This window comes from Aquila chrysaetos, chromosome 2, assembly GCF_900496995.4.
Source record: "Aquila chrysaetos chrysaetos chromosome 2, bAquChr1.4, whole genome shotgun sequence".
In the NCBI taxonomy this organism is placed as follows: Eukaryota; Metazoa; Chordata; class Aves; order Accipitriformes; family Accipitridae; genus Aquila; species Aquila chrysaetos.
This window is the reverse complement of record NC_044005.1, coordinates 44855126-44879141: the sequence shown is the minus strand read 5'-3', so window position 1 is coordinate 44879141 and position 24016 is coordinate 44855126. Positions and strand designations below refer to the sequence as shown.

Below are 24016 nucleotides of genomic sequence, written 5' to 3'. Positions count from 1 at the left end.
TGCTGTCAAGAGGCTGTCTAGGGGATAGAAGAGGACTTCTGACCTCTGTTTCTGTAACACTTGCTGGCTTTTCCCCAGGTATATGTACTGGACGGACTGGGGTGAGAATGCCAAGCTGGAACGCTCTGGAATGGACGGCTCTGGACGTGCGGTGTTGATCAGCAACAACTTGGGCTGGCCTAACGGACTGGCAGTGGATAAGGCTGGGTCCCAGCTGCTCTGGGCTGATGCACACACTGAGGTCCGATTCTGTTTTTCAGCATCGTTTGCCATTGGTAGCCTGGAGGCTGTTTTGAAGCTCTTGAGCAAGCTGTTGAAACAGCAACGGGAACATAAGCTTTTCTGAGAGAATGGGCTATGGGGAGGGTGGACTTGAGTAACATCACTTGCTAATGCTCTGTTTCCCACTTGATGTAGTAATTGCTAGCAAGAGGATCAGTGTTTTGAGTATGGGGCTGATGTTTACTTCTTTCTTTAGCGGATTGAGGCTGCAGATCTCAATGGTGCTAACCGCCACACCCTGCTGTCTCCAGTGCAACATCCCTATGGCCTTACTTTGCTGGACTCTTACATCTACTGGACTGACTGGCAAACTCGCAGCATTCACAGGGCTGACAAGGACACTGGTGCCAATGTCATCCTGGTGAGGGCGAACCTGCCTGGCCTCATGGACATTCAAGCTGTTGATAGGGCACGGCCCCTGGGTGAGTTGCTAGGCTGCTCGCAAATCAGCGGGTGTCTGTGGTGACTAGGGGAGCCATCAGAGCTGTCACTGAAAAGAGTCCTTTGGTGTAAAGCATGAGTGGTAGAGTAACTTCTCAAAAATCAGCTTTTCTTCTTCCCTCTTTAACTATTTTTGCACTTCTCCCTGTTTACCCAGCTCCATAGGTCTGGTGTTTGTTTATTACTGCATGCCTTTTGACCCCATTCATCCCTTTTTCTTCACTGGATTGCACTGACAACTTCATTCTCACACACAGCAGAGCCATTTTCTTAGGAAGGCTGAATGAGTCATGCCCTATTAGGCTTCACCAGAGTCTACTGGCATTGGACAGTTTCCCTTTTTTAACTCCAAAAGGCACTAATTCCTCTTAAGCTAGTTGCTGAAATCTTATTTCAATTTCTAGTAATTTTTTTCCCAACCATTGCAGGCTTCATCTTCCCGTCTGCCACTTTGCTCTACAAAATCTCTGCTTCTTTAGTTGCTCTTAATATATCATGCTCTCCAATTATTTTGTGCCAGAGTCAGATTCCTTATGTTACTCTTTGGGGATCGTATACGACCCCATCTTGCCTCCTTGCTGTTCAGTGGGGGTTGTTGCTTTGTGCTGTGGCTTCATTTTGGTGGAATTTCCCCAATACGTACTTCTACAGAAAAGTCTGTGCTGCTTCTCCTGTGGCTACTAACAGCAGAGCATCACTCTTGACAGTATAACTTTACAATGTAACTTAAAGCTAACCCAAACTCTAGCCGTCATATCCCCATTGTCTTCTTCCCACTCCCTGCACCTGTCTTCTGGCCTTATCCCCTCCTAGTAAATGTATGCTGCATTTTTTTAAATGTAAAAAAAAAAAAAAAAAAAGATATGACCCTAATATGTCACGCACTTTCAGCAGCCTTCTCTGATGCCTTTGTTTACTTGCCACTGTGTGCAGCTAAGTTGAAACAGAAGCTTCTTTGTCAGCCTGGCCTCTGGTATATTGTCACGCTGCTTCCCCACAGGGTTGGATCTTTCTGTCAGCATTACCATTTGCAGCAATAATAAAGCTAAACTGCAGTTGTGTGAATCTATCAGCATTTGGCTGTTCCTTTTTCCATGGGAAAACTATGATTAGCAAGGAATGCAGGTCAAGATTTTGCTTCTAATGCTCCCGCTTCTCCTGTGCCTTCCTGTTCTCCTTGCCCAACCATGCCCATACCCACCACGAATCTTGAAGGGGAGGGAGGCAGTGTCTGTGTGAAGGGCTGTAGATTCCCAGCAAGGCTAGGATGGTAAGGATGAACTCAGCTGCTAGCAAGTTGTGCACGTATGTAGCCTTTAAAATAAAGCTTTGGTTTGTGGGACCACACTGATCCTTAAACTATGCTTTCCCTATTTCTAAAGGCTTCAATAAATGTGGAGTTCGTAATGGTGGCTGCTCCCACCTTTGCTTGCCTCACCCCACTGGCTTCTCCTGTGCCTGCCCCACTGGCATCCAGCTGAAGAGAGATGAGCAGACGTGTGACTCTTCTCCAGAGACATACCTACTTTTCTCTAGCCGTGCTTCCATCCGTCGTATCTCATTGGACACCAGTGACCACACAGATGTGCACATACCTGTCCCCGAGCTGAACAATGTCATTTCTCTGGACTATGATAGTGTGGATGGCAAGATTTACTACACAGATGTATTTCTTGATGTAATCAGGTGGGTGCCAGTCATCTGGTTGGCCAGTGCCCAGATCACCCAGCTGCTTGTGCTGGTTGTGCCACAGTGAGCTGTTGAGTGTGCCTATAACTTGGGGAGACTGAGATGCTGGCACTACACCACTATGTACACCTTGTCTTTGGTACACAGTATCATATGTATCGCTGAACTAAATGCTGAAGGTGTGTTCAGACTGCTGGAGACTGTGGGGAAAAAGGTTTTAGAGAGGTAGCAGTATGAAGTGGCCCTGTGGTTGATGGGGATCACACATGGAGGTGTGAAGGCTTTCTGGGAGCTACCTGTTCCTCACTGCCATTTGTCATTGATTTCCATCCAGGCGGTCTGATCTGAATGGCAGCAACATGGAAACTGTTATTGGTCAGGGTCTGAAGACTACAGATGGCCTGGCAGTGGACTGGGTTGCCAGAAACCTCTACTGGACAGACACAGGACGCAATACCATAGAAGTAGCTAGACTGGATGGAAGTTCCAGGAAAGTGCTGATCAATAACAGCCTGGATGAGCCCCGAGCCATTGCTGTCTTTCCCAAGAAGGGGTAGGTATGCGGTATCGGTGGGGCAGGGAGAAGGGCTCTGCAGAGGCAGATTGGAAGAGGAGGTTGTGGGAGGAAGACATGTGCCATGTGAATCTGCAGGTACTATCAAGGGGCTGACTCTGAGTGACAGATGTAATCAGGCAGACAGTGAATTTGAAGGTTGGGCAGGTAGCTGGGAGAAGCAAGTTACAGACCACGTGATCTTTTTTGAACCTGAAGAGTCTGGCAGTTTAATTCATAACTAAAACTTTCATTAGGCTAAATGAAATGGTTTTTTTTTCTTCTTATACTTGTCTCTTATCTGTTCAGGTACCTCTTCTGGACAGATTGGGGTCACATTGCTAAAATTGAACGGGCAAACTTGGATGGCTCTGAACGTAAAATCCTGATTAACACTGACCTAGGATGGCCTAATGGACTGACTTTGGATTATGACACCAGGAGGTCAGTGAAAGATTTTCTTATACTTTCATAGGGTTAAGGGATGTAATGAATTTTTTTAGCCACCTTATCTTGGTTTATTGGAGTAGCATTGAGGGTTTGGTTTTTTGTGGTGGGTTTTTTTTTTTTTCTGATCCATCTTGGCTAGTGAATGACTAGCAAGTCAAGAGGGATTGTATAGCTGGAAGCTCACGTCTTTCCCTGTTCCTCCAGGATTTACTGGGTGGATGCACATCTTGATCGCATAGAGAGTTGTGATCTTAATGGGAAACTACGGCAAGTGTTGGTCAGCCAGGTGTCACATCCCTTTGCTCTGACACAGGTAAGAAGATTTTCCTGCTGCCATTGTTCTCCCTGGTGTGTTGATGAGTTTGGACAGTGGAGCTTGGGGACAGGGAAGTGCTATAGTCTGGGGAAGCTAAGATAGCTGAGGAGACAGTACTTAACTCTTCTGTGCTGCTAACAAAGGAAGTTTATCTGAACTCCTGTGGGGTGTAGACAGTCATTTTCCTTACGGTAAGCGGGTAAGGGGTTGAAAAGGCCTTTGTTTGGGGCCTTCTGTCACTGGGATGTGTTTTTTGTGGGTATCCTGTGTCTATGTGGCTAAACATGCTAATGGCTGTGATTTTTCTTTGCTGTCTCCCTGAGCAGCAGGACAGGTGGATATACTGGACTGACTGGCAAACCAAATCTATCCAGAGAGTAGACAAATACTCTGGGCGGAACAAAGAGACAGTCCTAGCCAATGTTGAGGGACTGATGGATATCATTGTGGTTTCCCCTCAGAGACAGACAGGTAAATAGGAAGACCTTCATTCAGGCAAGTGCAAATTGTAGACAGAAAGAACTCTGGAACCACTGTGCTACTGTAGATGTCAAGCGAGGTTGGCATCCTTTCTTATACTCAAACTGTTAATTCATATTCCCTGGGCACATTCCTTGTCTGCCTGTGACATTTCAGTCAAGTACATCTTAACGGTGTTCTGGTACAGCTTTGATCAGCAGATGTCATTTTCTGTGTTGTTCATCTGATGTTGTGATAAAACAGAGGAATGTGAGCTTTTTGTTTTTTTAATCTGTGCAGCTGTGTTGACTGGGCTCCTGTCTAATGATTTCCAGTGCCTTCCTTTCAAGACTGCCGTAATCCTACCAGTGTTTGGCTATTGTCATCACTTTTTTAGCAGTCAGATGAAGGGCATGTGCCAGAGCATAGTAACTTGCTGGATTTGTAGGAAGTATCTCTGGCTGAGCAGGAAAAAAGGTTGTTGCTCTGAGCTCTGACCTGGTCATCTGCAACATACTTAGAAAACTGCTTGTTTCTTCCAGGTACTAATGCTTGTGGAGTGAACAATGGAGGCTGCACTCACCTCTGCTTTGCCAGGGCTTCTGACTTTGTCTGCGCGTGTCCAGATGAACCAGATGGGCGGCCCTGTTCTACTAGTGAGTTTACTGAGTGTCACTTGGGTAGTAGCTTCTATAAGTGAGCCACTGCCACTACTTATGCAGTGGCAGTGGCAACCAGAACTCTGCAGTGTATAAACACTTATGCAGAGTTGTATATTGGAAGAAAGGTGGTTGTGAGCAATAGAGCCTTCTTCTGTCCTTTCTGCTGACAGCGTAGGTTTGAGATGGGAAAGCTGCTCATATAGGCCATTTTAGAAACTCTCTACAGCTTACCAGACTTGTTCATCTGTCCCACAAAGTTAGGGTTCTACTTATTTTTCTCTGTTGTTCTAGTTCCTGGCGTGGTGCCCCCTGGTCCTGAACCCACCAGTGTAAGTGAGAGAAGTCAGACACCACCTGGCAGAGTAGGTACCTCAACAACCAAGCCTCTCACATCTCTGGAAGCAGTGGAAGGAAAGTAAGTGCTCTTGTTCTCTTGGAATTGGGGTGTGAAAGTCACAGCTTGTGCAAGGTGCAACATGCAACCCCCCGCTCTGGTTGTCATCATCCAAATGTACCTCTCCTTAGCCAAAAGAGGCTATTCCAGCTCCAGACTTCACGTTCACAGTGGGGAAAAGTGTTTTGACAAAGAACACAGAACACTGTTGAGCTAGCAAGAGAGAGATGCAGAGATCTTTCTGTCTGTTCTATTGAAACATGTGTCTAGCCTGACTGTGCTGAAGTGTTAAAATCCTCCTGAGACCATGTCATTAATTTGATTGATTTTTTAACTCCTAATTTTGAGAACTTATTTCTGAGAGGAGGAGAGGGGAGACTGTTGCTTTAATTCACTGAGACATCTCAGACCTGACCCAGACATCCAAGGAAGTGGTTCTGCCCTGGCCATAAGTGGATAGCTGGTTTGGGGCAGAACAGAAACTTTGCAGCTCTAAGATGTAAGTTACAGTGCAGGTAGTTAAGAGACTTTTTTTCTGCTAATTCCTTACAGCCTGCTATTCTTACTGCCCAGCAAAAAAGTATGTTCTATAATATCTGGCTGGGTTATTTGCAAGGCAAAACTTCCACTTTGTTGAGTATGATGCATTGGACAGAAAGATCTTTGTGCTGACTCTAGGATGTTCTGATTTTTGCTTCAGCACTGATGCTGAAATTTGTGTTCTCATAGAGAGATATGTGTATGCACCTATGTACCTGAGGGGCGAATCTAGAATGACTCGGATGAAAGATTGTGCAGACCTATAATTGATATATACATGCACACACCACTGTATGTATGTATATGGTCCACTCTTCTCTGGATACAGAAGGGTACTGAAGAAGAGAAAGGAAGGCTGCTGTTGTTGAACTGGAGATGGAAGGGATATCAGTGCTAGCCTGGCCCATCCTGTCTTTTGATACCTTTGATGCTGTTGATACTACTTTCAGTAACTAACTGTCCTTCTGTCATTCAGCTGCTCTGACAAAGATGCTAGGCGAGGCTTGTGTACCCATGCCAACGAGGCAGTGTTGGCAACCATGGGTGAGTTCTTTTTCTTTAACACTTCTCCACCATGGTTGTTCTTCCAAATGTACCCAGGGCATTCCAGTCCCTCGTGTTTGAAACTCAAATTTCTGAAACTCAGACTTGATTTAGTAAAATGCCCTCTGAGCAGAGCAAAGTGTGTCTAAGGATGAACATCAATCATACACATTCATTAGCCTATATGGGGTCTTCTCCAAATAACACTTTGGTCTGAAGAATAGTTCTGTTGCCTTTCATCCCATACCTCATCCATTGGGCTCCTCCCATTGATGACACTCTTCTTCACTCTCCCCTTTGTGTTTACTTGAGGATGGTTGACTAGGGTAATTGTTTCCCACTGTAGGAGTAACCTGTCAGCAAGGGGGGGTCTAACTCATCCAACCCCATTACGAAGATCTTGATACTCCTTGGTTTGCTGGAGCCTGGGTGGGAGGAAGGTTTATCATATGTTTGGTTTCATATGAAGCCAAAAAAAACCCTCTGCTAAACCTTAGTGTGCTGACATTTTACTTCACGTGCTTCTGTATGGTGTAAAATCTCTGTATTAGGCGTTACACCAAGGTCAGTATTATCCAGTGGAAGTTAAGGAGAGTGCATAAAATACCCTTGCTATTCACTTTCAGGGGAAGGACTACATGTCAGCTACATCATTGGAGGTCTTCTCAGCATCTTGTTTATTTTGCTGCTTATTGCTGCTTTAATTATATACAGGTAAGTGATCTTTCTACCTGCCCCGCTCCCACCTCGCCCCGCCCGCCCCCCCCCCCGCCCCCAGCCAATAGTAAAATCTAGGGTTGTAGGAGAAGCAAGCTCCTGAAAGCACTTCATCGTTCTTTATTTTCATTTACAATCCCTTTGTTCTCCATTGGAAGCAGTGTTTGATGATTTTATTTGCAAGGTTTGAGTCCTGTGCCTTTGAAGTGTTGGGCATGCAACTCTCTTATTTGAAGCCTTATTGGCTAAATTTTCTGCAGAGAGCTTATGAGTTACAGACAGGGATGTGACATAATACATAACTCAGTACATGTGTGAGCTCATGTGCTTTCGCCAGGTAGCTTCACCAATTAACAGCCAGTGTAGCTGTTGTGGTTACATGGCAGTGCCTTGCTGTACTGGTAGCCAGTGAAGGTACTGGTAGCTGAAGAGCCAGGTGAAGCCAGCATTCTCTGTCTTTGAGGGACAGTAAAGATTGCTGGAGCTTTCCACTCACTGAGCACTCAGGAACTTTGGATCCTGGCAGTAGGGCCCTGTGTCTTTTCTGACAGCTCTCTCCCTCTAGGCATAATAAATCCAAGTTCACGGACCCTGGCTTGGGGAACCTAACCTACAGTAATCCCTCATATCGGACATCTACCCAGGAGGTGAAGATTGAAGCGATTCCCAAACCAACCATGTACAACCAGTTATGCTATAAGAAAGAGGTAAGAGCTGCTACTAAGAACATGGGAGCCCAGCTAAAGCTGCTGTTGAGTATTACAGGCCCTAGTATGTGAAAATGTTGCAACTTGTCAGCATTTACTTCTAGGACATAGGAGGACAGCTTCAGTGAATTGCTCAGACAGACTCCTATAGAGATCAAACAGCAGCACTTCTTCCCCAGTGAGCTGTAGTGAATTAGACCTGTCTTCAGCTCTCTGCTTCTTCCCCACTCCCACAGTGTCTTGCATTTCATTTGCATTGGGTGCTGGCTCTCGAAGTACAGGAGTCAAAGGGAGTTGTCATCCCCGGACACAGTCCTGGTTAGTGACTGTTGCACCAAGGTTGCTTTGGACAGTCACCAAGGGAACTAGGCAGCCAGAAGGGGTTTGGTAACAAGAATGTGGCCCCTCGCTGTGCACTGCCTGGAAGGGGTGGGATAGGGAGACAACTGGAACCCTTATTAAATGGAGCATTTTAAAGGCCCGGCAGAGGTCTGCCCTGTGTGTCACAGGTTGGAGAGGGTTTAATATGATCTCTTGCAGCACTTAGTTTCTCCTCTGTTTTCTCCTCAGAAGCTTTCTTATCACTCAGATAGCTTCTCATCTTCCCTCTTCTGATTTCCGTCCACATCCTCACGTCAGGTATCACTACTCTGTGTTTGATCCTGCCTCCCTCACTCAAGCTCTGTTGTGTGGCTCAAGCACTGTCCCATACTAATTGCTCTTTCTTGTTTTTTTCCCCTGCTTCTATGTCCTTAAACCAGCTCTACTGTCTGTCAAGAAAGTATAGGTAATTTTCTATGGCAGATCCTTTGGTCTTGGCTTTGGCTACTCATACTCAGTGTGTGAGATTTGAAAAAGGTAATTTCTGTAGGACTTTTTTTGATAATCTGTTAGATCACTTAGTTCCTCTAGCAGGGATCACAGCAAGACTTACGCAGAGGAGAGTTTTCCCTGGTTTTGTTTTTCAAAGGTACTATCCAATAGATTTCCCAAACTTTCCTGCCATTTTAGCCGTATCTACTAAGGATAAGCCAAGATTATTTATCTGGGAGTCTTAATTCTGCTGCTCCTAGATATACCCAGATGTGTATTTCCCTACCCCCATCACTTTCTCCTTAGGGATAGATCAGATGTTCTAATGCTTCTTATTTGTCAATGAGCCAAGTTAGAGAGATTTCACTACTTTAGTCTCAGCGTGGTCCCTTTTAGCCTCTGATCATTTCCATTGTTTCCCTATAATCTTCTCCTGTGTCGCTGTGAGACTCGGACTCAACAGTGGTATTCCAGCTGTGCTTTGCTGAGAAGTGAATCTAGAGTGACTCAGATTTAAAGATATTGCAGACCTAGAATCAATTCCCTGCCTACTTTTACCATGAAGTCTTCTGGCTGTTCCTGCTTCCCATTTTAGTTTGGTTTTTTTTTTTTTTTTCCTTCCTTTTTAGGCTCAGTGTTGTTCTTACTCCCTGCTGTCAGGGAATATGTATAGTTAAAGTAGAAGAGCCAGCTCATCCTCATTCGCCTTCCATGATTTGAAGGCTCCTGGAGTTTGGAATGAGAGCTCTTGCAGGGGGGATTCGTCTGGGGGTAGTGAAGAACTGAAGGGGTTCTGCCATTGTGACAGTCAAAGCTAGTGGCTGTTTACGTGGAGGCCCAGCCTTTTGTCTGCTTCGCTGTCTACATTCCAGTCTGCTTTGTTCTTTGCCATATTTTTCCATATATGTTTTTTTTTTTTTTTCATTCACCTGTCTGCTCCCTAGACTGGTCCTGACCACAGCTACACCAAGGAGAAGATCAAGATTGTGGAGGGGATATGCCTTTTATCCAGTGATGAGTCCGAGTGGGATGACCTTAAGCAGATTCGGAGCTCCCGAGGAGGGATCCTCCGGGACCATGTCTGCATGAAGACAGACACGGTCTCTATCCAGGCTAGTTCTGGTTCACTGGATGACACCGAAACTGAGCAGCTGCTACAAGAAGAACAGTCTGAATGCAGCAGTGTTAACACAGCAGCAGCCACTCCTGAGCGGCGTGGCTCGCTCCCAGACACAGGCTGGAAACACCAACGCAAGCCCTCCACGGAGAGCGAGGTCTAAAGTACATGCGACTTTGGAAATGCTCGTACCCTCCCTAGCCTCTGCTCTGCACAAAAGACAGGACTCTGCCTGCTAGGCAAGGAAGGGCACAGAGACCGGCCTCTCCTGTGAGGGGCCCAGAGACTGTGACTGCCTTTCAGCAAGGAGTTTGGGCAGCTGTGCTCTTGTGGTTGGAGAGGGAGGATGGGCGGGTTGGAACCCGGAGACCCTTTTGGCTCATTTTCACTGTCTGTGGTTTATTTATATGTTCCCTTTTCCTGGAAGCTGCGACGTTAACTTTTGCAGTGACTCCTCTGGCCTGAATCTGGTTCAGATTCTGTGTTCTCTGGCAACCTGCAAGTCCTGTGCCGTCCAGCTCACGGTCAATGCCCATGAAGAGAGCAGAGCTGCCTCATTGCTAGCTCCTGTCCTGGTCACAGAAGTTCCCCTAGTCATTCCAGCACTAGCAGCACTCTTTGAGGCTTTGTGTTGAGGGGTCTCTGACTTGAGAGAGGTCTTGGAATAGATGGGGTATACTTTGGGGCTCAAGAGGACACTGACAGAGCATCAGGTCACCTTTTAAGCGCATAAAGAGGCTAACCACAGTTGCTGTGACTCGCTTCACGAGACCATCACTGCTTACTTTCCCATCTGCTAGTAAAAACTTTTAAGGAATGCTCAGATTGGAGCACTGTGTCTGTTGCTGGCAGTGGACACTGCTCCTCTTCTCCCATTTCCTGTTAAAACATGTTTCTACTCTGGAAAAACAAGAGTCAGCAAATGGCCCTTTCAGAACCGCTCCCTGTGGGTACTGGAGTCAGAGTGCTGAACTTGAGGAAAGAAGAGATTGGTATTGTTCTTAGCTCTACAGAGCTAATGGGGGGAAATGGATCTCAGCAAGACCTAAATTCTACTCTTGTCTTTGCGTAACTGATATATAAAAAGAGAAAAAGAGAATTTGCTAAGTCTCCACTAGTCCCAATTCTGCAAGGTCCCAATTCTCTTGGCGTTTAGGACCTTTGATTACCATAATGAGGGAAAAGAGAGAATTCCTAGGTCGAGTCTTTCCCAGGGGAATGCTCAGTGCTGACAGTTAGGAACTGCTTTATTACTAGGCTGAGCCTATTTGACCTAGAATAGGAGACAATAATCAGGGAGCTGTAAGGGCCATTTTAAATAGTTGTTTATCAGATAGAATTGCACTTTAAGCTCCTCTGTTACCACTAAACAGCTCTCCTTGCAAAGTCATTTTCCCCATCAGCTACATGAGCTTCAGTTGTTCTCTGGCCTCCAAGGCCTTTATCCTCTAGGGGATGTAATCCTACCCTTGCAGTTACACCCCAGCAGCATCTGGAGCTGGGGCTTGCATGCTCCCAAGGACTATTGCCGCATTTTCACATTCTCTTGACTTCTCTTGTCATCCATTTGTTCAGAGGGAAAAAAGATAGAGAAAGTGTCTCTTGATGCTTCTTCAAAAATGAGATTTATATTAACCCCTCAAGTCATATGGATACTATCATGGTAATGAAGTGTTAAGCTGGATACTTGGAAGCAGAACTTTCCAGTGAAGAATTTCTCACGGCAAACTCTGTAACCTCTTTATCTCCTGGGAAGAGGTCAAGTACATTCCCACCTGTGGTGTAAAGAGAGCAAAGCATACATTAGGGGTATGGCTTAGAGGTGTGGGGAGGGTGCATCTTCCATGCGGTATTTTTCCGGCTGGTAAAAAAAAAAAAGGAAAATCCATCCTACTCTACTCTAACCTTATTCATGTACCAACAGACCTGCTACCCCTGAAAAACATGACAGATGCCAGTGGGTTGGCTGTACTTTTTACAGCAGAGGTAGCTTTGCAGAAAGGGGAAGATTGCAGTTTTGACCTGGCTAGGTGGCTTGAAACTCTGTCCATAACTGCACCATTGGGCTGACTGGTGTATATTCCTGTGGAAAATGAACTGGAGCTAAGGCTTGGAAATTTCCCTGTGTTAATGTGGGACTCTTCCCTACTCCCAGAGGGATTTTTTTTTTTTTTTAAATTAGATTTTTATTTAATTATTTATTTGATTGACTCCAGCCTGGGAAGCGTTGTTTTTATTGGGCAGAGGCACTTTTGGATTGAGGCGTGGACTTGACTGGGAACTGAGAAAGGAGTGCATATCACTGACATAGACCTTGCCTGTCTAAGATGCCTCATGGAGGGACAACACCAGAGGGCTCAAGCACAGGCAGAATAACTGATTTGAACAGAAACCACGTGTAGAGGCAGGGGCATCAGAGCTGGGAGTGAGTGGGTGGATGGGGGAGGAAGGCTCTGACTTCTAGGAGAGCAGGGTTTCTTTGGGTTTTGGTTTTTGTTTTGTTTTGTTTTTTTTTTTTCCCAATAGCTTATGTGAGTGTGCACCAAAATCCTGAGGTGGGACAGGGGTGAAGGGAAATATCTGCCCAGACCTGTCACTTGAGGTTCAGTCAGCCTGTGAAAATAATCGCTGTCCGAGTCGCAAGTGCGGAATGGAAAGGAAAACCCAGTCAGTCTTTTCAACAGCTCATGGTGCTTGTGATCTCCACCTTGATAAATATTCTCTGCTGCTTCTTAGGAGGGACCCTGCACACTCCAGCCTAAAAACCATTCATAACTGCTCTCTGCTCCCTTCCTCGAATGATTGTGGTGAAAAGGAGCAACAAAATGTCCCGCAGGCTCTCCTCTGCCGCTGAGGTGGGCAGAAATTAGTTTCTTTTTCCTAGAGACAGCCCCAGTGAGATGCTGCCTAGGGGGTGCATCATGGTTCCCTGTTCCGGGGAAGAGAAGACCCTCGTTGCACTTAGGATGTTAAGAATGTAGAAAGGCCACTGGAGGATGATCTCCTCAGCACTGATTTACTCTGTAAAAAGCAAACCTCTCTCCTGTCTGTCCCAAGCTAACGTCAGTGATTTCCGTGTGTTCCTGTGTAATGGTTTTAACGTTACTCACTGGAGACATTGGACTTTCTGGAGTTATTTAACCACTGTGTTCAGTATTTTAGGGGTTGATGATAATTTAATATAAATTTAGCTTTTCTTAACCACTCTGCCTGGCTTTTGGTTGTGAATCATGCATGTTATTTGGACTCTCCTTTGAAAGAGGAGCTCCCAGACCTGTTTGCACAGAACCTCAACTTTGCTTCATTTGAGTGGAGCAAGAAGGTAGGAACGGATCAGGGTTCTTTTGATAATCTGATTGCAACACACACTTCTTCTGCCACTGCAGCTTTGAATCAAGGGCCGAATATCCACACTCACATACTTTTGCAAATTCCTGTGTAGAATACCTTTCAGCCTGCCCCCACCTTGCTTTTTTCCTTTTGTTACCATTTCAACATGGCAACAGCAGAAGAGGATGTTCCTCTTTTTGCAAAGTATTAGGACTGTAGTGGTGTCAAGCCTCTCCCCGGTGGAAAACAAAGCTCTGAAGAAGAGCTGCTTTTCTATCTGTAAGGGGTTTTATTCAGGATTCTGTTGCTTTTTTTTTATAACTGAGAGTTTAAATGGTGTAAAAGGCTGAATAATGAATGAAACATTCAGTAATAACTGACCCTGCAGCACTGGTGCTAATCTCATACCGCATTCTGTCCCTTTTTCTGATGAAAGGAGTACCAAAACGATTTAAAACACTTCAGCTTTATTCCTGCTCATTTCACAAAGTACAGCGCAGAAGTGATTTCACTGAGGTCACGCAAAAATACAACCACCTCACTTTTTAAAAAACAGATGATGCTCACACAGCGGGGTGGGGAGAGATGGCGTTGTAAGATTAATCGCAATTGCGTTGATGGCACTTTCCTGGCCCTTGCCCCCTGATTACCCCTAAGAATTTTTCCTTCGCTTGCTTCAGCCGAAGCGAAGAAAAAAAGGAGGGAAAAACACTGTACTCCCATAACGCGGTTACTGCTCACAAACCCACTAATCGCAGGAAAGACTAAAGAAAGCCCGTTCACCTACCAGGGGACGCTCCCCACAGCCGAACGCAGCCACCTCAGAGCTCCCTTAGCCCTTTACGCGAAAGGTGACGGGTTCAGCGGCCCAAGCACGGCTGCCTCAGGCCGCCAGCGGTACCGGCGCCAGGCGCTGCTCCGGCCGCAGCCGCCCGACGCCCTCACCGGGGCCACGGCGGCTGCCGCGGGGCGGGCGGAGCGGCCTCCTTCCCCGGTGCGTCCCGGCCGCCTCAGGAGAGCGGGGAGTACGCGTCGCCGCTGACTGGATTCAAACGGACCAATAAAACGCGCGGGTGCGGGCATGGGTGGGGCCGGCGGCGGCCAATGGGCACTGAGGACACTGGGAGGTGCGGGCGGTGTTAGTGATTTCAAACCCCGCCGAGGAGCGGCCGGACAAGTCGCCGCGCCCGACCCGCTGGGGCTCAGGTGAGGGTTCGCTATCGTTGTCCTTTCCCCGGTGGGGTGCCCGGTTCTTCTTCCTGCCTGCTGGGGCTCCCCGGGCCCGCAGGAGGGCGGGGTAGGCCTCCCTCTGCCGCTGGGCCTGAGCCTCTGCCGTCTCACCTGGGGACTGGGTGGAGGCACGGTCCCGAGCGGCGCTGACATTCCTCCGCGGGAACGACCCGGGCCCGCGGGCTTCGCCTGCAGCCGTTCCCGTGGCTGCGGGGGAGGGGGGGGCTGCGGCCGCTAACGGTGGGAGGCTGCGGCCTGTGCCACGCTGCGTTGTAGAGGCTTTAAGGGCCGCCGCTCGCCTGGGCCGGCCGCGGAGCGGGGGGTATCGGGGCCTGTAGAGAGCCGTGGTCCGGGCTGCTCCGCCGCGGTCGCCTCCTTCGTGTCATCCTTGTAGGTCTAGGCGCGGTTGGGAGCTGCTGGGGCCTTGCCTGGGAGGTGGCCGGCAGGGTGGGCCCGGGGGCCGGTGAGGGAGCCGGGCTCGGCCCCCTCCTAACGTCCCTCGAGGGAAATACGGACCTGGCATCTTCTGTCGCCGAGCCTGCGTTTCGGGAGACTGCGTGCAGAATTGGTTTCCCCTCTAAAACGACCCGAGGAAAATGTTTCCTGAGGTGATTCTGATCTTTAATGCAAAAGGCATGAGCTCATCTCCATTTCTACAGCTCTGTTGTTGGGTGCAGGTGTTAGTCTTGGATCTCCAGGGTCCCTCACCAGGAGGTGATTCCTGTTGAATCTTCTCTAGTGTATGGGAGGAGGGTCTGGACGGGAATGTGGGTCCCATGTTCCCCCCCCCCCCCCCGCCTTTCTGTTTCATTTGATTCTGTTTCTGAGTCAGAGTCTTGTGATTCTTTTTAAGACAGTAGCTTCCAGGTTGGTGTGTAGAGGGTTTGCCTCTGGAATTTGGACCTCTGTCAGTGAGAGACCCAAAGTTTTGTGTAGCAGAGGCTGAGGAATGAAACTTCGATGCAGCTTAAACTGACCTGGACTCTGTTCTAAAAATGAAATTCTAAAAAAAAAAAAAAAAAAAATCACAAACTCATCTGCTACTATTTTCTAACTGATTTATGTTTGGTGTGTATCCCCTATGTAATTATCCTGCAGTTTTCCTTTTTTGCTGATTTACTATTTTGCGTTTAGTGTTGCACCTTCCAGTACTTCTGCTAAACTGCATTGCTGTTAAAGTTGCCTTCTGCAGATGAGAAGGGGTTGAGTAGTAGTTGTTGGGATGTTGGGCTACCAGCTGTGGGAGACCTTCCTTATTTATTACTCGTGTATCAGAGAGTGTTGCTATAGACTTTCAATGAACAATTCTATTAGTTTGAAACTGTAAAGATGCATAACTTCAAATACTGAGAGTCTCAAATATTGATGTGTTCTAAAAGGCTACTCATAAAAATCTATTATTAAAACTTTGTGATAGGGTCAAGTCAGAAAGAAGAATGATTGGGTGCAGATTGGGTGCAAGTTGCCCTTACAGTTTTGACTCTTTGGTGTCCAACATGAGATCAGTTGATTGATTGTGCAAAAATTAGAATTTGGTTTGTCTTGCTTGCCTCAGGCTTGGCCTTTCTTTAAACTTTGCTGTTTTGGTAGCTTTCCCCCATTTAAAATTCACAGATGCACCTTCTTCTTTTTTTTTTTTTTTCTTTAAATTCTTTTTGTTCCCCACTTGAAGAGTTGCAATAGCATTAAACTTTTTAAGCAACATCGATACAGTGATATATCAAAGCAGAATCAACAAAAAATGGCCTTCAAGTACAACAAACTGGTTCCTAACAAATTCCAATTGTTGCAGATGTACGGAAGGTAATTCTCAAGAATACAAAGTTGGGAATATTAACTAGGAGACCTGCTATGGAAAAGAATTATTTATGTGACACCTGCACAAAAATAAATGAAACTTGGGTTGCAGAAGCACAGGAAATTAGAGTTACTCAGACTGCTTTAAAACTGTACTGACACAAGACTTCTCGTTTGATATTCTGATATAAAAAAAAGTGAATGCATGGTAATGCAATGTGATTCCTGATTCTCATATGGGTATGACTTCTATTTGGTGGGACTTAACTTCCATGGTGGCTCTTGTCCTTCCCCTGATATGGGCCAGTTATGTAACCAGGGCCTGTGCTTCTGAAAACCTGGTCTGCCACGGTGGAGCTGATGCTTTTGTACCGATGTCTGTTGAAACAGTAAAGGTCTTGTTCCTGTTCAATAGTCAGCTCAGAAAACCTGACTTCCAGTGTAATGTTAAAAGTTGTTTCTCTCTTGTGCACTGCTGTGTGTGTTAGGTGATAAATTTACAGCTGAAATTCACTTGGCATGTTGTAAGCTCTTTCAGTCAAGCCTTTTTTCTTTTTTTTTTCTTGCTACCCTGATTAATTGTGTCATCTGCAAACTGTAACACCTCTGTTCGCCCCTTTTTATAGATCACTTATGAATATCTCGAACAGTATGTACAATTAGAAAGTGCTCTGAATGTTTTGTGGACTAGAGGTAACTGTCTTTCAGTCTTAAGTATCTAATTTGGAAGATTTTGTTGTGTAGGATGTATGACTTGAAGGACCCTTGAGAGATGTAAATACTTGTAAACCTTCTAATTAGGGTTTTCAAAATCATGGTCAGTGATGATCTAGTTCCCTTCTTTTTCCCTTCCTATCTCTCCCTCTGTTCCATGGTACCAGCAGATGTCCTTTTCTGGTTTTTAAAAGAAATGTATAAACTTGGCATTGCTGATTTGTTTGTAAGCTGTTTAATGTAAATGGTTTGTGAAGTCCCTGCCCAGAGTAGGGTGGCATTAAAGCTATTTGTAACAGAATGGTTGGTTTCAAGACAACATGGTCTTAAGACTAATAGCCCGTTGCTGCTGTTGCTTTGTTGTAGACTTGTTCCAGTGGTTCATCTTGTAGGGTTGGAGTTCTAAAGGGTGACACGGGAAAACCTTGTACCCTTGTGTTTAAATTAAACGTTGCCTTGCACTGGGCAGTGTTGCTGTGGCTTGTTTGAATAAAGAGCCTCTTGACCTGAGCAGTTATGCATTGTTTGGGGTTGTCTCTATGACAGCTCAGTTGCTGTGAATGTTAAAAAGCAGAAGCAGTTGTGCATGTTCGTGCCTCCCTGTTGCAGCGGGGAGGCTGAGATAGTGGAAGAAGTAACTTGGACGATTATTCAGTGGGGAGCGTGGCTGGTGCTGCAGTGCCTAGAGGAGGCTTCTTTCTTCAGCTGGTGAAAAACATGTCTGAAGAAACGCAGCCTTGCATCATACGGCTTGATGCTCTTCTCAGGAGGAAGCTACTGACACCCAGTTTCCACCATACCAGCTTCTTCAATTGCTATTGTCACTGTAGAAAAGGCATCTCAAAATGTCAGGCAGTGGGCTAGAGAGACTGCTGATGAATCAGCTCCACCGGAGCACTGTCATTACACATCTCGCAGCAGAACATGAAATGCAACGATGGTGGGGTGCCAGGCCATTCATTCATACCTCCTTTGGAAGGTACTGCCTTTCTTGTTCTTCACGGCAGGCCTTGTTCCTCCCGTTGGGTTGCAGAACTGCTCCCTTATTCAGTTAGGGATCACTGGATGACGGTGGCCTGCGATAATGTCTGCTCCGTGCTCGAGGGTGACCGCAGCAACCCCCGTCACCAGAATAATTGCTCTGCCGGTGTGGGTGTTCAGGGGTACGTATGACTCATGAGAACAGCAGGCCTGCCGGGCCAAAGCCGGTCGCCGACCACCGGCGTCCGGTAGCCCCTGCCCAGCCGCAGGGCGGGCACCGCAGCCTGCAGGAAGGCCGGCGAGCGCCCGCTGCCGCCCGCGCACCGGCGGCGCCGGGCGTGTGTGTGTGTGTGTGTGGGCGGGAGGGGGCCCGATGTGCCCGGGGCTGCCGCGGGGGGAGCGCGGCGAGGCCGGGAGCCGGGCGCTGCCCTGCCCTGCCCTGCCCGCCTTTGTCTGGCCCCGACGCGGGCCGGCTCCCCCGCCCAGGTGCGGCCGCGGCGCCCCGAGCCCCGCCCGCCGGCGGGGAGGGGCTTGGCCCGGCCCGGCCCGGCCCGCGGCTCCCCGCCCGCTCTCGCTGCTGGAGCCGGCCCGGAGCTGTCAGGGTGAGTGTCCGGCGGGGACCGGCCCGGCCCTCGGGCGGGGGCGCAGAAACAATGCCGGGCGGGCGGCCTGCTCCGCCGCTGCCCCGGCCGCGGCCTGCTGCCAGATAACCGCTGCCGGTGCCGCCGCGGAACGGGAAACCTCGCCGGGCTGCGGCGTGCGGGGGAGGTGGAGGAGGAGGAGGAAGGGGACATCTGGGGCTGCGGGCGGCGGAGCGGGCAGAAGTGGAGGGGTGCTCGTCTGGGGGGGGGGGGGGGGGGGGTAGGGCAGTGCTGCTGTGTCGGAGGGTGTGCTTCCCTTGGAGGAGGAGGGAGCTAGTGGTCGGTCCAGGGGTGTGATGTCTCCGCGGGAGCTTTCCTTCATCAGCAGTTCAGGCCGTCCTTTTAAAGAACATCACATGAGCCTTTCCGTGCCTGAGCTTTGTAAACACCTTGAGGGATGGGGGAGTTTGCGGCTGAGAAGCATGGCCCCGCTGACATCTTTCACTCCAGCTGGCCACCCTTAGAATGATGTCAGTGCACGCAAACTTGCCTGTGGGTTGCCCTTTTCCCTCTTGCCCCTCTCTGTTCTGTAAGACTGGCTTCACTCCAGGCTTACCCATGCAGTAAGAAATCGCTTTTGCTCTTAGCTGTAGCGAAAGGTCAGTTTATTTTGCATTGTCTCCCACTTTTAGGTGCATGGAAAAGAATGGCCTCAGTTACTTTCAGAGACCATGTATTAAAACGCATTTTTCCAGAGAAATGAAGTATCTATCTCCCTTACCGATAACTTGCCATTTGTGCTATTAAGATGTCACTGAGCTGAGTTAGGACATATGAGTTAGAGCAGGCAAGAGAGAATTTAATGCTGTTTATTCTTGAATGCCATTTCATTGCTGCTGAAGCAGTAGCATCTCTCAGCTGCCATCTACTCCACAACCTGCAAAACAATTCCTTTTTAGCATGCATTTCTCCTATTTCTTCATTATTCTGAAGTCCTCCTTTCCTTGCATCAAGAGGCTGCATATCTTGCAACTTCTAATTCATGTTTTAATTGAAAATGCCAGCCTTTAAGATCTTAGGAAATTTTTATTGCTTAAGCAGCACATAATCTTCCGTGTTTTTTTTTTTAACCTCTCGTTCTGTTGTCTGTCATCAAAAGATATGTGGACTGAAGCTGGAAAGCACGTTTGCAGTCTGAAAGTTCTTCTGACTCTTGCTGCTTTTGCAGGTATCTGTAGTTCAGGATTGTTGGCTGGACTTCAATTTTCCTTTTGATTATGTAGAATTTACTAAAGCAATTCCATTATTTCACTGACTGATTAGTCTATAGTTCTTAGATTTGTGGGCTATTCAAAATACTTAGTGTGTCCAGGTGTTGTGTGAAATAAAAATCTAACTATGTTAAGATTACTTGAATTTTTCAACCTTTTTTCTGAGCTACTTTATGTTGTATCTAATGAGAAGGTTTAGCTGGCAACTAACGAAAACTTGCTGGGCTACACTTCTAAAAGTGAAACTTCATCTTTTCAGAGCCAAAGAGCAGATATGACCCAAAACTGCCATTAAACAAATAAAAATTCTTTCTGCTAGGAAAACTGTGGGCTGCGCTGACAGAGAACTGTCTACTGAGAAGTATAGCTTCACCTGAAATGTGACATACAGCAATATGCTCTCCAAGTATGTGCCCTACTGTATAGGAACACTTCAAACAGGTTTTTTTTTTTTCTTTAGAAAGGCCTGTCTTGCTTTCTCAGAACTTAGTCGTTTGAATAAAGTTTTTGAGAAGCTTTCAGAATAACCAAAATGATTCATGCCATTCTTGTGCAATGGTGATGTTCAATAAGTGGAAGTGAGTATGGAGAAGTGGACAATCAGTATCAATAAATATCTGGTTTTCTTTAGCATAAAATGGCTTCCTAGTTTACCATTGCATGTTTTCTGTAGAAAATGGGTCTGGAAGCTGAAGCTTCGCAATAAAATGTAGTGATAGGTGACAAATGTGTGCTTCAAAATAAAACACATTTCAGGATGTTTATGATGAAAGGATTTTCTTTAGCAGTACCCCATACTTGAAGCTGTAAGGTTGATGCTATTCAGCCCTCAAAAACTGTAGCAGAGAAAGCATTTATTTAGCAGCTGAGTAGGAGCTGTTCAGAGCAGTGCGTGGTTAATCCAAACTTTCATGTATTGACACTTTCCCGTAATCTCTTAATGTGTTGAAAAATTTGTTTCCTAAACTTATTTATACTCAGTGGGGAATTCTCACTTTTACATTTGGAATTCTTGCATTTGTGCTGCCTTGTAAATATTTTCTGCTCTTGCTGCTTTTGCGTGGTCTCCCTTTGAAGGCATCCTATTCTTTCCTTGATGGTCTTCATTTTCTCACTGCTCCATAATATAAGAACTTTTTCTGCCAAGAACTGTCAGGGAGGATTTGTTATTCATCTCCATTGCAGATTCCTCAGCTGACTTGCTTTTGGAAATGTTGTATTGACCACGTTAATAACAAAACTCTCTCACAAAACTTATTTTGGTGGTTCAGTCACTTTGGAGGTCTTGTTTTCTGGATTCTACCAAATTGAATATTGTTACTGAAAGACTTAAATCTGTTTGTTCTGAGTTGTGGTAACAAGAAAGCTATGTAGGTCAAACACTTCATTGCTGCAAATTCACTACTAATAACATAATTCAGCTGCATTATTGTATAATGAGGCTACTTGCTATTTGGATGTTGAGAAGTAATGGCTGGAGGTTTACATCTCCTTGCAAAAGAAGCTTTTTTTAAAAAAAAAAGCTTTTTGTCAAATGTGGGATATTCTGTGAACGTACAGAACCCAGTGACTTAATTGAAGGGAGAAACAACGGTCTTTTATTCTAGTAAATGCAAGATGTAGACAGTACAAGGTCTTGGCTTTAGGACAGGCGTGAGCAGTGATGAAGCTGCAAAGATGGGATGTTTAAGAAGCAGCTTTCCCTCTGTGACCGTGGAATACTTTCTGATAAACTGTCTGTTCTAAAGGGATTTGTAAGTTGTGGAGGGGTAGGGGGAAGTACAATTTTATCACTATTTTTAGATGCCAGATTCAGCACAGAAGGCAACTTAACCCATTTTATAATTGAAGTAACCATTGTAGATGTTAATGACTAAAAATAGTAGGGGAACTGACTTGACCAGACTGAAAAAAATGGGTGAGGAAATGCATGGTCATCTGGTTTCATGGTCATCTGTCTCCCCTCCCTGTGTCTGTCCCATCACTTGTGTCCCCCCCCCCCCCCCCCCCGAGGTTGAGTACATTGTGATGTTGGGAAGGGAAATCCTAGATAATTTTCTTCTAGATTCTATAATGCATCACTAGACTGTACAAACAAGAGGTTGCACTTTGTAGCAATGAACTGTAAGGGTAAAAATACTTGTAAATCAGTATCAGCCTTGCAATGGACAAGCCTTTTTAATAGAGTTGCTCCGGACTTTAGGGACTTGAACTGACTTTAGGGTTGTAGTAAGGTAGTCACTGTACTACAATAAGATTTTCCTTAGTGGAACAGATTTCTGGAGAGAAATAAATGTTTCTTTTTATTGTTGAAGTAAGAAGGTGATGCTGTTGACAGTTTTCTAAAAGAACGGGCTGTAGATGGGGGCTTGTCTTAGTACAGGTGCCAAAACTCTTTATTCTGGTGTTTTTGCTGCTGGCAGGTGTGTTAGTGCTTTATTTCTTTTCCTGTTTTCTTTGTGAATAAATATTATCCTTGTATTGATCCCTTATGCTTTCCTCAACAAAATGATATAGACAGGTAAGTGGCTTGAATTACCTCCAAGTTTCTGAGCAAGACTCAGAACTACCTAATTTCCTCTTAAGTTCTGCTTATTCTTGGCAAAGGCATGTGTGAGTTTGGGAAAAGACTGCTGTTATCTCTTTATGTCATCTGCACTGGGGAAGTACCCCATTATTTCTATACTGTTATGTTAAGGTAAAGGTATTCCTAATGCAAACACAGCTTATACTGGCAAAGCTGTGTCTTTACTGATGGCTCTTGGCTGCAGAACTAACTTGAATGACAGAAGGAAGTCTGCTGCTGTAACTGCGTTCACGCTAGCACATTCCTGTGTCCTTTGCTAGGTGAGCTTTTTGAGAAGTTTTTCATGTGAATGCAGTCTCATTTTTGCTTTTGGAGAGAAATCATTACAATCATAGAGCTAGATGTAGTTTTACCCCCCACCCCCCTTTTGCCTGCAGGGTGGCTTTTTTTGTTGTTGTTTGGGGGGGTGTTTGGTTTTGTTCAGTAGGCTGAAGGAAGGGATAAGAGAACAAGTGAGAGGTTTGGGCAGAAAAAATTAAACAGTAGAGTTTCAGAAGAGTTTAAACAGATGAAAGCAGGATCCATTGCAAAAGGCTGGTGAGCTTCCATGCAAAAAGATATAGTAACTCACTTGCCCTGTTGACCTCTTATGATTGTTTGGTTTTGGTATGGCATTTCAAAGCTTGAGTTTTATTTTCATTGTAACTTTTAAGTCAGAGTATCTTTTTCTTGTCAATTCCTGACATGCAGGAATGGTGTGACTATTTAACCCAGAGCTTTTTTTTTTTTTCCCCAAGAAGTTGTACATTTAAGAAGGTACTGTGCCAGAATTAATGGTTCAGTAGAATGGGTTTTAGGTAGCCTCACTTCTGTGTACTTCATTTCTTACATAATAAGCAGAGTAGTCCCTTCGTTCTCAGTCATTTATAGTTCTAGGGGTTAATTAAGTTTTCATCTTTGGTCCTCTCAACAATTTTTTTTTTGCCTCTTTTTTTTTTTGCTTAAAAAGCACACTTCTCAGTACCACTGTGCAACTCTGCCGATGTCAAGAAAAAATAGCCACGTCACTGTTTGTGAAATGAGAAGGACAAACCATAATAATGCCTGGATATGCTTGTTTATATACGTAGTCAACTTCTGTCCTGACATTGACTTATTGCCATTGGGCAAATTGGTAGGTTTATGTAATTGTATTGAGAACAGTATTAATGTCCATAAGAATTTGTAAATATTTAAGGTAAGCTTAGTGTAGTTTGGTGTGTGTGGTGGTGGCTGGTGGGGGGTTGGGGTTTTTTTTTGGTTGGTTGGTTTGGTGTTGTGTTTTTGTTTGGTTGTTTGTTGTTATTATTAGGGGGTTGGGTTGTTATTCTTTTTAGTATCTCCTAACTGATCCAGGAAGGAAGAAAAAAGATTGGTTTTATTGTGGACTGTTGCTAGCATAATTTTGCTATTGAGTTAGCTGTATGTTAGTGTTGTGTGGCTGGCAAAAGGCTTTGGAGAACTTGATTATATTAACTTAGACCAGCTAAATTACGCTCCTAATTCCAGGAGTCAATTGTCTGCAGAGAACCTCTGTGCATTAGGTGAAACACTTTGTAGGTTAAAGTATGCAGCTTTGCTGGCATAGGCTGAATTTGCATTAGGAATATTCTGCTAGTATTGTGTATTTATATGCCTTCAGTTATAAATTGTATACGCTGGCTAGTTAGAATTTTGCTCATCATTGTCTATGCATTTGAACTGGTGTGCTGAAACGTGTTACTCCTTGTCTGGTTTGATTTTGTTTGTTTGTATAAATAATGTTGGGAGCCCTTGTTGCTGCTGCTATTTTCATTTTGCTGATCTCCCTGCATCAGGCATATTCTCTTGTTATTCTCCAAGCAGTCAGGTTAGTTGTACAAT

General features: G+C 45.7%; 2 protein-coding genes across 8 annotated transcripts in view; both read left to right on the top strand.

Annotated features, from left to right (window-relative positions):
- Window positions 1-12884, top strand: part of LRP4 (LDL receptor related protein 4) — an 84633-nt gene extending 71749 nt beyond the window's left edge. For 2 of the 3 annotated variants that reach the window (XM_030003689.2, XM_030003680.2), the window contains exons 26-38: window positions 79-241; window positions 479-704; window positions 2106-2409; window positions 2747-2965; window positions 3275-3409; window positions 3620-3728; window positions 4058-4202; window positions 4733-4846; window positions 5144-5267; window positions 6262-6329; window positions 6956-7043; window positions 7612-7753; window positions 9511-12884. In XM_030003689.2, coding sequence (XP_029859549.1) covers window positions 79-241; window positions 479-704; window positions 2106-2409; window positions 2747-2965; window positions 3275-3409; window positions 3620-3728; window positions 4058-4202; window positions 4733-4846; window positions 5144-5267; window positions 6262-6329; window positions 6956-7043; window positions 7612-7753; window positions 9511-9846 — 2173 coding nt within the window. In that variant the 3' untranslated portion in view covers window positions 9847-12884. Of the gene's footprint in view, window positions 1-78; window positions 242-478; window positions 705-2105; window positions 2410-2746; window positions 2966-3274; window positions 3410-3619; window positions 3729-4057; window positions 4203-4732; window positions 4847-5143; window positions 5268-6261; window positions 6330-6955; window positions 7044-7611; window positions 7754-8323; window positions 8393-9510 lie in introns of all 3 variants that reach the window. The other variant, XM_030003698.1, reaches the window with a different exon arrangement.
- A 1224-nt stretch (window positions 12885-14108) lies between these two features.
- The window catches only part of CKAP5 (cytoskeleton associated protein 5), a 55058-nt gene continuing 45150 nt past the window's right edge, over window positions 14109-24016 (top strand). For 2 of the 5 annotated variants that reach the window (XM_030003661.2, XM_030003610.2), the window contains exon 1: window positions 14109-14219. The gene's annotated coding sequence lies outside the window, so the exon portion shown is untranslated. Of the gene's footprint in view, window positions 14220-18318; window positions 18338-19496; window positions 19545-24016 lie in introns of those variants that run through there. The other 3 variants (XM_030003651.1, XM_030003631.2, XM_030003620.2) reach the window with 3 other exon arrangements.